Raw genomic sequence first — 13,705 nt, 5'->3', positions numbered from 1 at the left:
TTCTGTTCGAATTAATCCGTTCTGCGTCGTCGTAAAATTAACCTCCAGAACCACTGGACATTGAAAGAAAACAAATTTGTAGCAGACCATTTAAAACCTCAGACGTGGGATCAGGTGCCATAGAGGAGTAAGCATCCCTGGCTTATCGACCGGTTACATCCGCAAATATAGCCTATCAATTGGTCGGTATTCGGCTGACTATTATGGACTTCGTTTTTATATGTAATTTATAATTTGACTACGAAATATTCCGTCTACTACGTCAATACATAGGGTTTACGGCGGATGAAACAGTCAGTAAGGGATGTTTACTCATCATCGCCACCTGATCTAAAGTCTGGAATTTCTGGAGTTGCTTATTCATGCCTTGTTCAAAGATTTGTAATGTTTACAGATTTTAGATATAGAACCACTGTATTAGAATCATTTATGTGGTGAAATGCAATGTCTTATTATATATATATATATATATATATATATATATATATATATATATATATATATATATGCAATATATATATATATATATATATATATATATATATATATATATATATATAGTTTCAAAACAAAATGAAGAATCGGTACAGTTTTTTTGTATATTTAAAAGCAAAATTCCAAAAATATCACAAAACATTTACTGCAAGCGCTTTCGCCATGTTCGGCTCTTCAGGCAGTTATACAAATGTCAGGTAGGTTACCTGGTAACGTCAAAAGCATAAAGTTCATTGTGACGTCATAATAGATGTAGGCAGCGTTAAGTTGGCGTTATCGTTAATGTACAAATCTTGCACTAACTTTCACACATTAAACAAATGAAATTTCAAAATGTAAAATATCTATAGTATCATTTGCGATTAAGTTTGGGTTTAAAGAGGTTGATAAAATAGTCTTCTTTTGCCAAACGTAAATTTTCGTTTTCATTTGGAAGTTTATAAAAAGGGAAAATCTTAAATATTCCTTTGCCACATTTTGCGAAATGTTCACAACACGGTGTATTACGCACACTAGGGTCTTTAATTTGTTGTTTGTGCACACGAACCCTGGCATTTAGTTTTCCCGTTTGTCCAATATAATATTCTTTACACGTCGGACAGATGGCACAGTAGATGACGTTTTCTGATTTACAGTTCATAGATGAGTTGGTTCGAATTTCCATTCCTGATTTAAGTTGGATTTTATTCCCCTCTTCTAAATATGTACACGTTCCGCATCTCGGATCTCCGCATTTTTTAATGGTTGGAATTTCCTCCTGTGTAGTAAAACGGGCCTTGGTCAACAGTTTTTTAAAACAACAAGCCTCGCCCTCTATCACGTTTTCTTACCCTCGCCCAAATATCGCTTATATTTCAAGACAGTAACCATGTATTTTATATGTATAACCGCCTGAAGAGCCGAACATGGCGAAAGCGCTTGCAGTAAATGTTTTGTGATATTTTTGGATTTTTACTTTTAAATATATATATATATATATATATATATATATATATATATATATATATATATATTAGCTTTAGAGTTTAAACCTTTGTCAAATTCTATATACTGATATATATTAAATACTATAAACCAACTATTACTCGCGTCATCTTTTATTCACGATTTGTTAGTACGAAATCAATCTGCGACAATTTATTTTTGCGACCGAGGAAACATTCTCTACAGATACATTAGTACTTATCAAATTTATTTGTTCGCAGCTATTAATGTTCGCGAATTAAGGTAGGAAGCGGAACTCGCGAACATTTATCGCGCGCGAATCAAAGTTAAATTAAAGAGAAACTTTGCATTGTTCCGCTGTTCTTTAAAGATTCGGATGATACATTGCAAAGTTTCCAGTTCTAAAGCATATAGTCGGATTATTTTTTGCGGATGGGGGGGGGGGGATTGTTACAATAAAGCAAATTCAAGTTTGTCAAAAACAATTTGTTTATAAACACAGGTTTTAATTGTGTGAGTTGCCATCTTGATCATTCTACTCCTCTTTATCCTGCTGGAACCATTGGCATCTGGAATCCATCTGTTTGTTTGGCACTCGCTAAAAAAAATATCAATGAAAACAAAATCAAATTAGATGGCTGAAATAAATGTTTAATTTAAATCTGCAATTGCTACTACTTCAGTTGAATATATTGTCGAGTAAACAGGTAAGATATTGAAAATAGATGGACGGTCTTGATTGTTATGTACTTAAGTATGTTTGTGTAGCCTGGTTGTGTGCCAAGTTATATTGAAATCAGACCAAAACTATATATGAATTTTTAAATAAATTTCTATTTTTAGTAACCATGGCAACACCGTTCATCGAAATCAAAAACAGATGCATTAGTTTATGTATCTTAGTGTAGTCTACTTGTGTGTCAAGTTATTATATTGAAATCAGACCAAAACTGTAGGAAGAGTAGCGTTTTAAAGGAAATTCACAGACACTTCTATTTTTAGTGACCATGGCAATACCGTTCATCGAAATCAAAAATCGATGCACTGCTTTTTAAGCGGTTAGCTTCGCTAACCGCTTTATGGCATGTATCGACACCGGAAACTTCCAAAAGGCGCTACCTATCGACAAAGCCTCTACCTATGATTTGTTTCTAACACATATAACATATGCTTATTAAAATCAAGACTATCAAAACAACATAATCTTTCGGTTTTTAATTTTTCTCTAATTTTGTTTGTCAATGAAATAAATTTATATTAAAAATGTTTATGTATAGGAGCATTTGGTGTCGAGATTAAATTTCCGTGACGTCAGCTGATGGCGATCGGGCCCTGTGACGAAATTCGAAGTCAGCATGAAGTTTAGCTGATAACATTATCAACGCGTTGGATTTAAAATTAAGGAAGAAATATATAGCGAGAAATATCATATTTGAACCCAATGCTACACGAAAACCAGTAGGCATATCCGATTTATGTGTTAAATTGAGGCCTGAATCGAACAAGGGGTCAAAATGGCGTTGCACGCCTTGTGTATTTATACTTTATATAGAGGGGGTAGAATGTTTCGATATTTGGCTAATTTAGAGACTTACTGATAAAAATTCAGGTGCCTGTGATTTATTATAAGGCACCCCTCGTGAACAATAAATATTTGACCGAATTATGCTACTGGCACAGGGAGGACGGGTTAATTACTGGCTAAAAGGGTTGAAGGTTATTACCGACTGCAAAACATCGGAGAATCTCTCGATTGAGTTTCCTTTTCCTTGCTAAAATATTAAGGCATCCCTTTAATTTACTTAATTAATACTAGTACATGAAGAAAGCCTTTATATAAACCAGAAGTCTCTGTCGAGACTGTAGCTCTACTGGTTTGTACTTATCAAAAACCATTGCACTATTTTATGTATCTTTGTGTAGTCTACTTGTGTGCCAACTTATTTTGAAATCAGACCAAAACTGTAGAAGGAGGAGCATTTTAAAGGAATTTCACAGAAAATTCTATTTTTTGTAACCATGGCAACATCGTTCATCGAAATCAAAAACTGATGCACTATTCTATGTATCTTAGTGTAGTCTACTTGTGTACCAAGTTATACTGAAATCAGACAAAAACTGTAGAATGAGTAGCGTTTTTAAGGAATTTCACAGAAAATTCTATTTTTAGTAACCATAGCAATACCGTTCATCGAAATCAAAAACCGATGCACTATTCTATGTATCTTAGTGTAGTCTACTTGTGTGCCAAGTTATATTGAAATCAGACCAAAACTGTAGAAGGAGTAGCGTTTTAAAGGAATTTCACAGAAAATTCTATTTTTAGTAACCATGGCAACACCTTCATCGAAATCAAAAAACCGATGCACTATTCTATGTATCTTAGTGTAGTCTACTTGTGTACCAAGTTATACTGAAATCAGACAAAAACTGTAGAAGGAGTAGCGTTTTTAAGGAATTTTACAGAAAATTCTATTTTTAGTAACCATGGCAACACCGTTCATCAAAATCAAAAACCGATGCACTATTCTATGTATCTTAGTGTAGTCTACTTGTGTGCCAAGTTATATTGAAATCAGACAAAATCTGTAGAAGGAGTAGCGTTTTTAAGGAATTTTACAGAAAATTCTATTTTTAGTAACCAAGGCAACACCATTCATCGAAATCAAAAACTGATGCACTATTCTATGTATCTTAGTGTAGTCTACTTGTGTGCCAAGTTATATTGAAATCAGACAAAAACTGTAGAAGGAGTAGCGTTTTAAAGGAATTTCACATAAAATTCTATTTTTAGTAACCATGGCAACACCGTTCATCAAAATCAAAAACCGATGCACTATTCTATGTATCTTAGTGTAGTCTACTTGTGTACCAAGTTATACTGTAATCAGACAAAAACTGTAGAAGGAGTAGCGTTTTTAAGGAATTTTACAGAAAATTCTATTTTTAGTAACCACGGCAACACCGTTCATCGAAATCAAAAACCGATGCACTATTCCATGTATCTTAGTGTAGTCTACTTGTGTGCCAAGTTATACTGAAATCAGACCAAAACTGTAGAAGGAGTAGCGTTTTAAAGGAATTTCACAGAAAATTCTATTTTTAGTAACCATGGCAACACCGTTCATCGAAATCAAAAATCGATGCACTATTCTATGTATCCAAGTGTAGTCTACTTGTGTACCAAGTTATACTGAAATCAGACAAAAACTATAGAAGGAGTAGCGTTTTTAAGGAATTTCACAGAAAATTCTATTTTTAGTAACCATAGCAATACCGTTCATCGAAATCAAAAACCGATGCACTATTCTATGTATCTTAGTGTAGTCTACTTGTGTGCCAAGTTATATTGAAATCAGACCAAAACTGTAGAAGGAGTAGCGTTTTAAAGGAATTTCACAGAAAATTCTATTTTTAGTAACCATGGCAACACCTTCATCGAAATCAAAAAACCGATGCACTATTCTATGTATCTTAGTGTAGTCTACTTGTGTACCAAGTTATACTGAAATCAGACAAAAACTGTAGAAGGAGTAGCGTTTTTAAGGAATTTTACAGAAAATTCTATTTTTAGTAACCATGGCAACACCGTTCATCAAAATCAAAAACCGATGCACTATTCTATGTATCTTAGTGTAGTCTACTTGTGTGCCAAGTTATATTGAAATCAGACAAAATCTGTAGAAGGAGTAGCGTTTTTAAGGAATTTTACAGAAAATTCTATTTTTAGTAACCAAGGCAACACCATTCATCGAAATCAAAAACTGATGCACTATTCTATGTATCTTAGTGTAGTCTACTTGTGTGCCAAGTTATACTGAAATCAGACCAAAACTGTAGAAGGAGTAGCGTTTTAAACGAATTTCACATAAAATTCTATTTTTAGTAACCATGGCAACACCGTTCATCAAAATCAAAAACCGATGCACTATTCTATGTATCTTAGTGTAGTCTACTTGTGTACCAAGTTATACTGTAATCAGACAAAAACTGTAGAAGGAGTAGCGTTTTTAAGGAATTTTACAGAAAATTCTATTTTTAGTAACCACGGCAACACCGTTCATCGAAATCAAAAACCGATGCACTATTCCATGTATCTTAGTGTAGTCTACTTGTGTGCCAAGTTATACTGAAATCAGACCAAAACTGTAGAAGGAGTAGCGTTTTAAAGGAATTTCACAGAAAATTCTATTTTTAGTAACCATGGCAACACCGTTCATCGAAATCAAAAATCGATGCACTATTCTATGTATCTTAGTGTAGTCTACTTGTGTGCCAAGTTATATTGAAATCAGACAAAAACTGTAGAAGGAGTAGCGTTTTTAAGGAATTGCACAGAAAATTCTATTTTTAGTAACCATGGCAACACCGTTCATCGAAATCAAAAATCGATGCACTATTCTATGTATCTTAGTGTAGTCTACTTGTGTGCCAAGTAATACTGAAATCAAACTAAAATTGTAGGAGGAGTAGCGTTTTGAAAAATTGTTTACAGACAGACGGACAGACAGACGGACAGACAGACAGACAGACAGACAGACGGACGGACGCCGGACGCATTACTATCGCATAAGCTCTTCTGGTCTCTGACCAGTAGAGCTAAAAAACTGAATACATCTGTAAGTTGTACAGTTATGGATTACTTCCATAATGAAACGTTTGTTTTCTTCTCCTTTTTTTCTCAATTGAAATCATTTAAAAGATGATGAAAGCTTTGTTTCCAGGGATAAATTCTGTACTCAGTCTAATTATTACAAACGATTATAAACGATCATATTTTTATTTAGATATTTGCCGACTCTTTTTTAAATAATTGTCATTTATTACTTATTCGAACATTTAATTGTATGAAAAGTCAATAATGTACATTTCTTAAAACTTTATTATCTTGTTTACTTGTCTTTCTTCCTGTGAGAGAAATAGTTCATAATATTAATAAACATATGTACTCAGTATCTGTATCAAAATAAAGAATAAACAGCGATCGGTCTCAAAAGAAAAACGGATCCTTGAAAGTTCCGGTGCCTAGGAGAAGTAAGCATCCCCAATGACAGGTCACACCTGCTGACCCGCAGTGAGCCTACGAAACTGAAGCTCTCTGAAATTAATTAATTTACAAATTCTCTGCTCGTCCATCCGTTTTTCTCAGACTAGCCAGCTGAAGATCCATGTACAGTACATCAAATAAATTAATCTAAAGAATTTGAATTATCATTTAATTTTCTTTTTGAGTTGTTTGCTATAGTAGCCTTTATAGTTACCTAATCATGCTAATTTCAGAATCAATAGAGCATGAAAGACAATTAAATTTGCAACATCAACATATTTTTTTTTTTCGTTCTGAGCACTTTTAGACGCCACCAATGGAGACAATTAGGAAGAAATTTTTGAAATTGAACTTCCTGTCTTTCAAACTGAAAATCTCAGGTTGATATTTTGAAACATACATTTGTGACATCAGTCTGGGATGTTATTGGTTTTACCATTTAGTTAAGTACTACAAAAGTCAGTGTGTCTGCTTCTTCGCTGATGACATTGGACAAAGATATGCATGCTTACTTTTATATCATCACTTAATGCATTTTTTGTTATTCTACTCTGTACAGTCATATTCCATGAAAGCATGCTAACCGCTTTTCAGTACTTTCAGTACTTTGATTGTATCTTAGTGTAGTCTACTTTTGTGCCAAGTTATATTGAAATCAGACCAAAACTGTAGGAGGAGTAGCATTTTGAAGAAATTGTTTACAGACAGAGGGACAGCTAGACAGCTAGTCAGACAGCTGGACGGACGACTGACACCTTACTATCGCATAAGCTCTTCTGGTCTCTGACCAGTAGAGCTAAAAATTGTCATTTTCATAAGCACTTACTCTAATGAATAGTGGCGTATAATTGATAAAATCATTTGCTCACCAGATGGCGTACAGATCTTGCAATAAGCACGACAGTTTATCTGTGCCCAGGCTTGGGAATCAGCACTTCTGCAAACACTCTCACCATATACATCACAATGAGGTAAAATATCGACACAGGCCAATGCTGGGGTGGGGCGAACTTAATAGAAAACGTATTCATTAATAAAAAACCTGCATATTCCTTACAAAATATCTAAAGGTACTGTGTGGAGATTACGAGCAGTATTCGAGCTCCAAAGTCCATTAAACATTACAGAATAGGAGCGGATCAAACATGGACCTACAAAAACATCAGAGGTGGGATCAGGGGCCATGGAGGAGTGAGTGTCCCCTGTTGACCGATAATATTTTCTATGCTTCTGATCATGAGGTATTTTTACTTTTTTGTTGCATACATTTTAGTTGAACATTTTAGCTTGTCTGAATTAGATTAACTATCTTCAACAATACATGTATTTAGGCATGACTCATCTATGTATAAAGAAGAACAAAAATTTTACATTTTGGGGCAGATTCCACCCTCTTCTCCATCATGCTTACAGGGATTGAATGATTTTAATCGACTATCACGTTAGAAAATGAATGAAGATTCAGATTTCATGCTCAAGTGTGAGGCTCAATGCTTACATGTGTATAACATTATGAAAATCAGACAGGTTTTTAAAAAAAATATTTTTAATTTTTATAGCTTTTGTAATTTATTAAAAAGAGAAGTATTCAGAAAGATATTATATTTATTATTGTTAAAAAAATGCATCTTTTTACTAACCAGTGGTGGTAGTCGTTTTTGAGTCTGCAATGTCCAACTGCTCCCCTGTGAAAAATAGAACATTTAAACAATTTATTTAGGTCACAAGTACAAAATATTCCACAGAATATCTTTAACATCACAATACTAGTAAGTAAGAATCACAATGATTCTGAATATGTAGCCAAAACATAATTACTTGGATGAAAGTACTATAAAATAACTTATTTTCATGGCGAATTTTTAACATGTTTAAGGACCTTGAAAATAAACCCCAAAAGTTGAAAGGAATATGATTGCTTTGTTAAAGGAATAAGTTTTTAAAATTCAACATTCACTAGAGGTCCTGAATTTGTGGATCTCCTTATATAATGAACTCAATGTAAAACAAACCTCAACAAAAATAATTGATTTTTACACTAGCCCTCCATTTTCATACATGTAAACCGGGTATTTTTCTTCTGATTTGAAAAAAAGTTTAATTTATTGTAACTATTTAAAAAAAACCCATATTTAATATATTTTTGCTGTTCTATACTCACGTGTACACTGCCTACAGAAATAGCGACAGTTGTCTTTTGCCCAGGGAGCGTACACTGGGTTATTACAGACATCTTTCCCGTATCGTTCACAGTTAGTCAGTTTGTTAACACAAGGAGGAGGGGCTGAAACATTGCTTTAATTATAATCATAATAATTAAGAATGCACTTAATTAGCAAACATTTAATCATCATATATAGATTATACCGTATAAGTGGAAATTTTAGCGAGACGCAAATTTAGCAATTTGTCCTTAAAAATGGGTAAATTATTTTTAGCGAGATGTAATTTTAGCGATTTTAAAAAACTCACTAAAGAAGCTATTTCAAATAAAGCGCAATTAATTTTTAGCGATATTATATTTTAGCGATCTTGGTACCCTCGTTAATACTAGTAAGACCAAATTTAAATCCTCGCTTAAATTTCTTCTTATACGGTATATATACTATACTATAAACACTGGTTTAAAATAGCTTTAGATGTTGCTAAAATATGAAATGCAATAAAAAGTTCTCACTTCCAAAGAATTATTGCAGTGCTAATTACAGGTAGTAGGACAGATCAATAATCAGAGGATAAAACTAGAGGTAAACAATGAGCTGAACATGGTTATAACTGGTGAAAAAGTCCATGTTTTCCTGTGGCCGGGAAACCCAAAATATGTGTCGGATCAAAAAGTAAAATAGGAGGTGCACAATGGCAATATGTAATTAAGATTCTGTGAAAGTTTCATCAAATTTCATTCAGTGGTATGAGAGGAGTTGCGGATAAGAGATGGGTACCCCAAAGCGTAACAGACGGACGGACGGACGGACGGACGTACAGACGGATGGACAGACGGACGGACGGACGGAATTAACGATTACTATATACCCTCCCGCTTTTCAAGCGGGGGGTATAACAAAAACATTGAAGTTGTTTGTTTAAGAATGATCTGATTATTGCTAGTATTTGATAGTTATATACTCAATAATTTGAATGTACATCAGTTTATGGTCAATGTATCCATATCAGTTAAAACTAGAGGTACTGTGAGCAATGAGCTCACTAAATGATACCCCCGCCTCCCATATGAATAAAATGGCAGTGTCCATGTTTTGCTCTAGAAAATTTAAAATATATATTAGATCAAAAAGTAAATTAGGAGGTGCACAATGGCAATATGTAATAAAGATTCTGTGAAAGTTTCATTAAATTTCACTCAGTAGTATGAGAGGAGTTGCGGATAAGAGATGGGTACCCCAAAGCGTAACAGACGGACGGACGGACATACTATATACCCTCCTGCTTTTCAAGCGGGGGTATAATGAATGTACTCACGCGTTGTTGTTGTCTTCGCATCTGCAATTGCTAGTTCAGGATCTGCAAAAACAAAAGTGCAGCATAACTTAATATTGATTGATTGTAACATGTTGTTTTTTGCCCAATTCGAGAGTTTTTCATTCACGAAGAGAAGTCATCATATACAGACGAAGTGCTTTAAATAAGATCGGTACCTGCACTCGGCACACTGTCATTGAGAAGCGATTGTTCTTTATCTTGCCAATGCTACCGTGACACGGTCCCGGGACCTCGATTTTTATGGCCTCATCCGAAAGACCCTTGACTTTTACTTTTAATGCTAATCACTACTCTTAGTGAATGTGTTAGTTGTTACGCGGCGAACGAGGATCGAACTCGGTCATTTACGTTAAAGGCCTCTGCTACCTTTAGGCTTGGGCCCTTCAGATATACTGATCAATTTTGTATGAAAATGAGGTACTCAAATTTTCAATCAAAAATACAAAAAATATACTAGGACTATATATAAATACTTATAATGTAACAAAATAATGCAATATTATTATGTAATGTAATCAAAATTATTATAAATAATAATATATAATATAATTATATTAAACTAACCCGAGCACTGTCTGCAGTAGTAGCGGCAGTTGTCCAATACCCAGGGAGCGTACTTCACATTCTGACAGATAGTCTTCCCATAAGTCACGCAGTCATCTCGTACGTCAACACAGGGGGTAGGGGTGGTAGGGCCCCCTGGAAATAATTTTTTATACTTTTATTTACTTCTTTTTCATGCTCTTTTGATAAAGAAATATATCTTTTCTAAATTGATTAGTGGTTACAAAAAAGCCACAGAAAAAAGTCGTTGCGAGTTATCATGCCTGCATTAACTTCTCTTTTCTTCTGTAACATGTGTTAAAATCTAGGTTTCGGTATCGCATTAAAATTAAACTAAGTTATATAAAATTCAATTGACTTTACACTATAAGGGTCAACTATAACAACCAAATTCTATGACAAACTAGATTGCTTCAACATTTTTACTTACTGTCAACTTTTTTATCTATATACATGTAGTAATATCAAATAATAACCACAAAGTATTCACAACCCCTAAAATGTAGCTGATTCGATAGTCAAGAGCATGATCAAACGATAGATATTTAAACCTAGCTCAAGGACAGGATACTATCAGACTAGTTGACGTTACAAGAATTTTCAAAAACCTAGTGTCGGTATTTTGTAAATATTCTATGGTCGTAAAATGACTTTGTTTGAAATCAAAACGTATCATTGGGTAGTATTTTGAATGACGTTTCATAGCAATTAATTGTTAGGTCATTGTTTTAAAGGGGAATGTTACTTCTTATACATCTGAAATATAATTTACTATTCTAAACCTCTCGTATTCGACGATATGTGAGAAAGAGAGAGAGAGAGAGCACAGTAACACGCTTATGTGTGTGTTCATGGGAGGGGTGGAGCTCGTGCAAAACAAAATAATTTAAATCGGGATCGATATGCTACTTTGCAAAGGGATGCTCCTTATGCAATGTCCTATTAATTATCATAAACTTACCACATATTCCACAGTATTGAGCACAGTTATCTCTCGCCCACTCCTCGTAAGGGGGAACACAGGACGATTTCCCGTAGTTTGCACAGTTGTTTATCTTATCTGCACAGTCTTTCATGTGAAAAGAAGATTGCTTTCAAAAACTTCCAAAAACAATGATATCAGATCGATTTAATTATCATTTTATTGATATATTTATGTTGAAGACTGATATTATTTCTAGAAAAAAATGTGTTTCATCGTTTCTTTCTGAAAAATTAAGCAATTTAAAAAGTTGCCTTGATTACAGATAATAATTATTTCCAGGAATTTTATTTTTGAAATTTTATGAGAAAACAAAATTAAAAAAAATATCAATATATTTAAAACATCAAGCTTAAAGGTTAGTTATTTTAATAACATGAAAAAATCGAAATCCAGGTAATGTTTGCAATAAATATGGATAAATAGATGGTTAATTTTAAAGTGCTAAGAATTCTACAAACCAAAATCTTTTTTTTATTATTACAAGAACATAAAATTATCGTTTGAAAACATTTTTATTCTTTTACATAGCAAATATGGTACATGCATATTTAAAAATTAAAGGATTATTGACATTTAAATTAATTATTTAATTTATTAGTTGATAAAATTCTCGCTTACTTGACACGGGGATAGGGGTTAAAGTCCTTGAAGAGGATATGAATAATGAAATCGTAACTAGAACACTACGGAATGAAACAAATCCCTGCATAATTTGTTCCTGACTTTAATCTATATAAGACAAGGTCCAAACTGGCTATGTTATCTATGGTATGACCTATCGTCTATTAATTTGATTCTTTTATACAATATACATGTATAAGCGATCATGCACTAACATTTCGCTTCAGAAATGTTTCTATGTTTCTCTGCTACAGGACAGGTCGTCCGCCTACACCTTGATTATCTATATTCCATTTTCATCTAAACTATAAGGAAATAATGTCGCTAATACTGGTACTTATTTATTGTTTTATTTGAGGGGACTGGTTCGGCTGTTTATCTAGACCTAAATCAAAAATTTTCACCTCTAAGAAGGACAATCTTGATAGGATATATAATATTGCATTAAGAAATAGTACTACTCCTTGAAAAAGATTTACAAAAATCAACATTTTAAAACAAAACAAAAAAGGTTTTTGAAAGTAGAAAAAAAATTAAAATTATGAAGCATTGTTCAGTTTTACACTTTTGAAGTAGAAGAAGAAAACAGTTGCTGTAGCCGTACTTCCGAGATTAAATGATTTAACATTAATTAACAGTACTAATATTCATGTATTATTTGCCTTGATATGTACATATTCTCGAAAAAGACACCACTACGCTATCGCATCTGTTTCATATTTGAGTGCTTTACAGACCAAACTTGGACTTTGATGAACTAATTACAGCCACAAATTATTATAAACAAACTAATTCAGAGAATATTAGTCCAACTGGAGCAGAAAGAAGAGCTAGCATGGACGGTTCTAGGGGATCAAAGGGGGCGCTTTAATGGGTCCATTGGGATATATGGAATACATATTTAAATTTTATTGCAAAACTTACAGTGTTTAGAGGCATTGCCCAGAAATGAAAGTTTTACACAGAGAATGTTTGAATTTACAACCTTGATCTTCGAATTTTTGACCTCTTAATATTTGAGTGTCTTTCATTATGAAACCGAGAGTTGTGATATAAAATTTCACTCCAAGTGCTTCTCGGAATATCGTGCGGAAACCAAAGTATAGAACAGACGAAATTTATGAGATTATGATTTTGACCCATGCATGAACTTTTGACCTCTAAATCAATAGGGTCTTCTTTTTGCCATAAGAAGCTAAAAAAGAACGGAAAAGAAATTGTTAAAGACAATAATGCAGACATAAAGACGAACAGGCAGGCCGACACTGACACCCCCGCTTCAGTGAAAGTGGGGAACAAAAACAAATACATGTATATATGTAGACTAATTCACTTTCTTAGGCTGAAGTGCCAACTGTAATAGCGGGTCTTTCCAGAAAGCAAAGTCCTGGCTATTGGCATCATAATCGACTGTCCTTCTATAAATAGCACAATGTACAAAAGTAAACAAAAAACCAAACAGCGTCAAAGTAGAACGCTTCCGATTTAAAAAAAAAGTCCCATTGCGAGACGAGACGATATTCAAACAAATATTTTTAACATCCGAA

General features: G+C 33.6%; 1 protein-coding gene across 1 annotated transcript; it reads right to left on the bottom strand.

Moving 5' to 3' along the window:
• Positions 1 to 1,873: 1,873 nt before the first annotated feature.
• Positions 1,874 to 12,326, bottom strand: LOC134265624 (uncharacterized). The gene is made up of 8 exons (XM_062747854.1): positions 12,156 to 12,326; positions 11,514 to 11,621; positions 10,553 to 10,687; positions 9,968 to 10,009; positions 8,649 to 8,771; positions 8,128 to 8,172; positions 7,357 to 7,497; positions 1,874 to 2,038 (listed from the first exon to the last, which is right to left on the bottom strand). Exons 1-8 carry the CDS (start codon positions 12,244 to 12,246, stop codon positions 1,986 to 1,988), a joined length of 738 nt encoding a protein of 245 aa, XP_062603838.1. The 5' UTR covers positions 12,247 to 12,326; the 3' UTR covers positions 1,874 to 1,985.
• Between the last annotated feature and the right edge of the window lie 1,379 nt (positions 12,327 to 13,705).

Source organism: Saccostrea cucullata, unplaced genomic scaffold (genome assembly GCF_032062105.1).
Source record: "Saccostrea cucullata isolate Sc308-1 unplaced genomic scaffold, CSIRO_AGI_Scuc_v1 ctg1169, whole genome shotgun sequence".
NCBI classification, from domain to species: domain Eukaryota; kingdom Metazoa; phylum Mollusca; class Bivalvia; order Ostreida; family Ostreidae; genus Saccostrea; species Saccostrea cuccullata.
This window is presented reverse-complemented; position numbering and strand designations above follow the sequence as displayed.

What these genes read in the sequence shown, in the direction of transcription:
- LOC134265624 (XM_062747854.1), bottom strand. Translation starts at nt 12,246, where the DNA reads ATGCAGGGATTTGTTTCATTCCGTAGTGTTCTAGTTACGATTTCATTA. An exon ending in AACCCCTATCCCCGTGTCAA is followed by an intron (nt 11,622 to 12,155) that starts GTAAGCGAGAAT and finishes TTCACATGAAAG; the next exon opens with ACTGTGCAGATAAGATAAAC. An exon ending in TGCGAAGACAACAACAACGC is followed by an intron (nt 8,772 to 9,967) that starts GTGAGTACATTC and finishes GCAATGTTTCAG; the next exon opens with CCCCTCCTCCTTGTGTTAAC.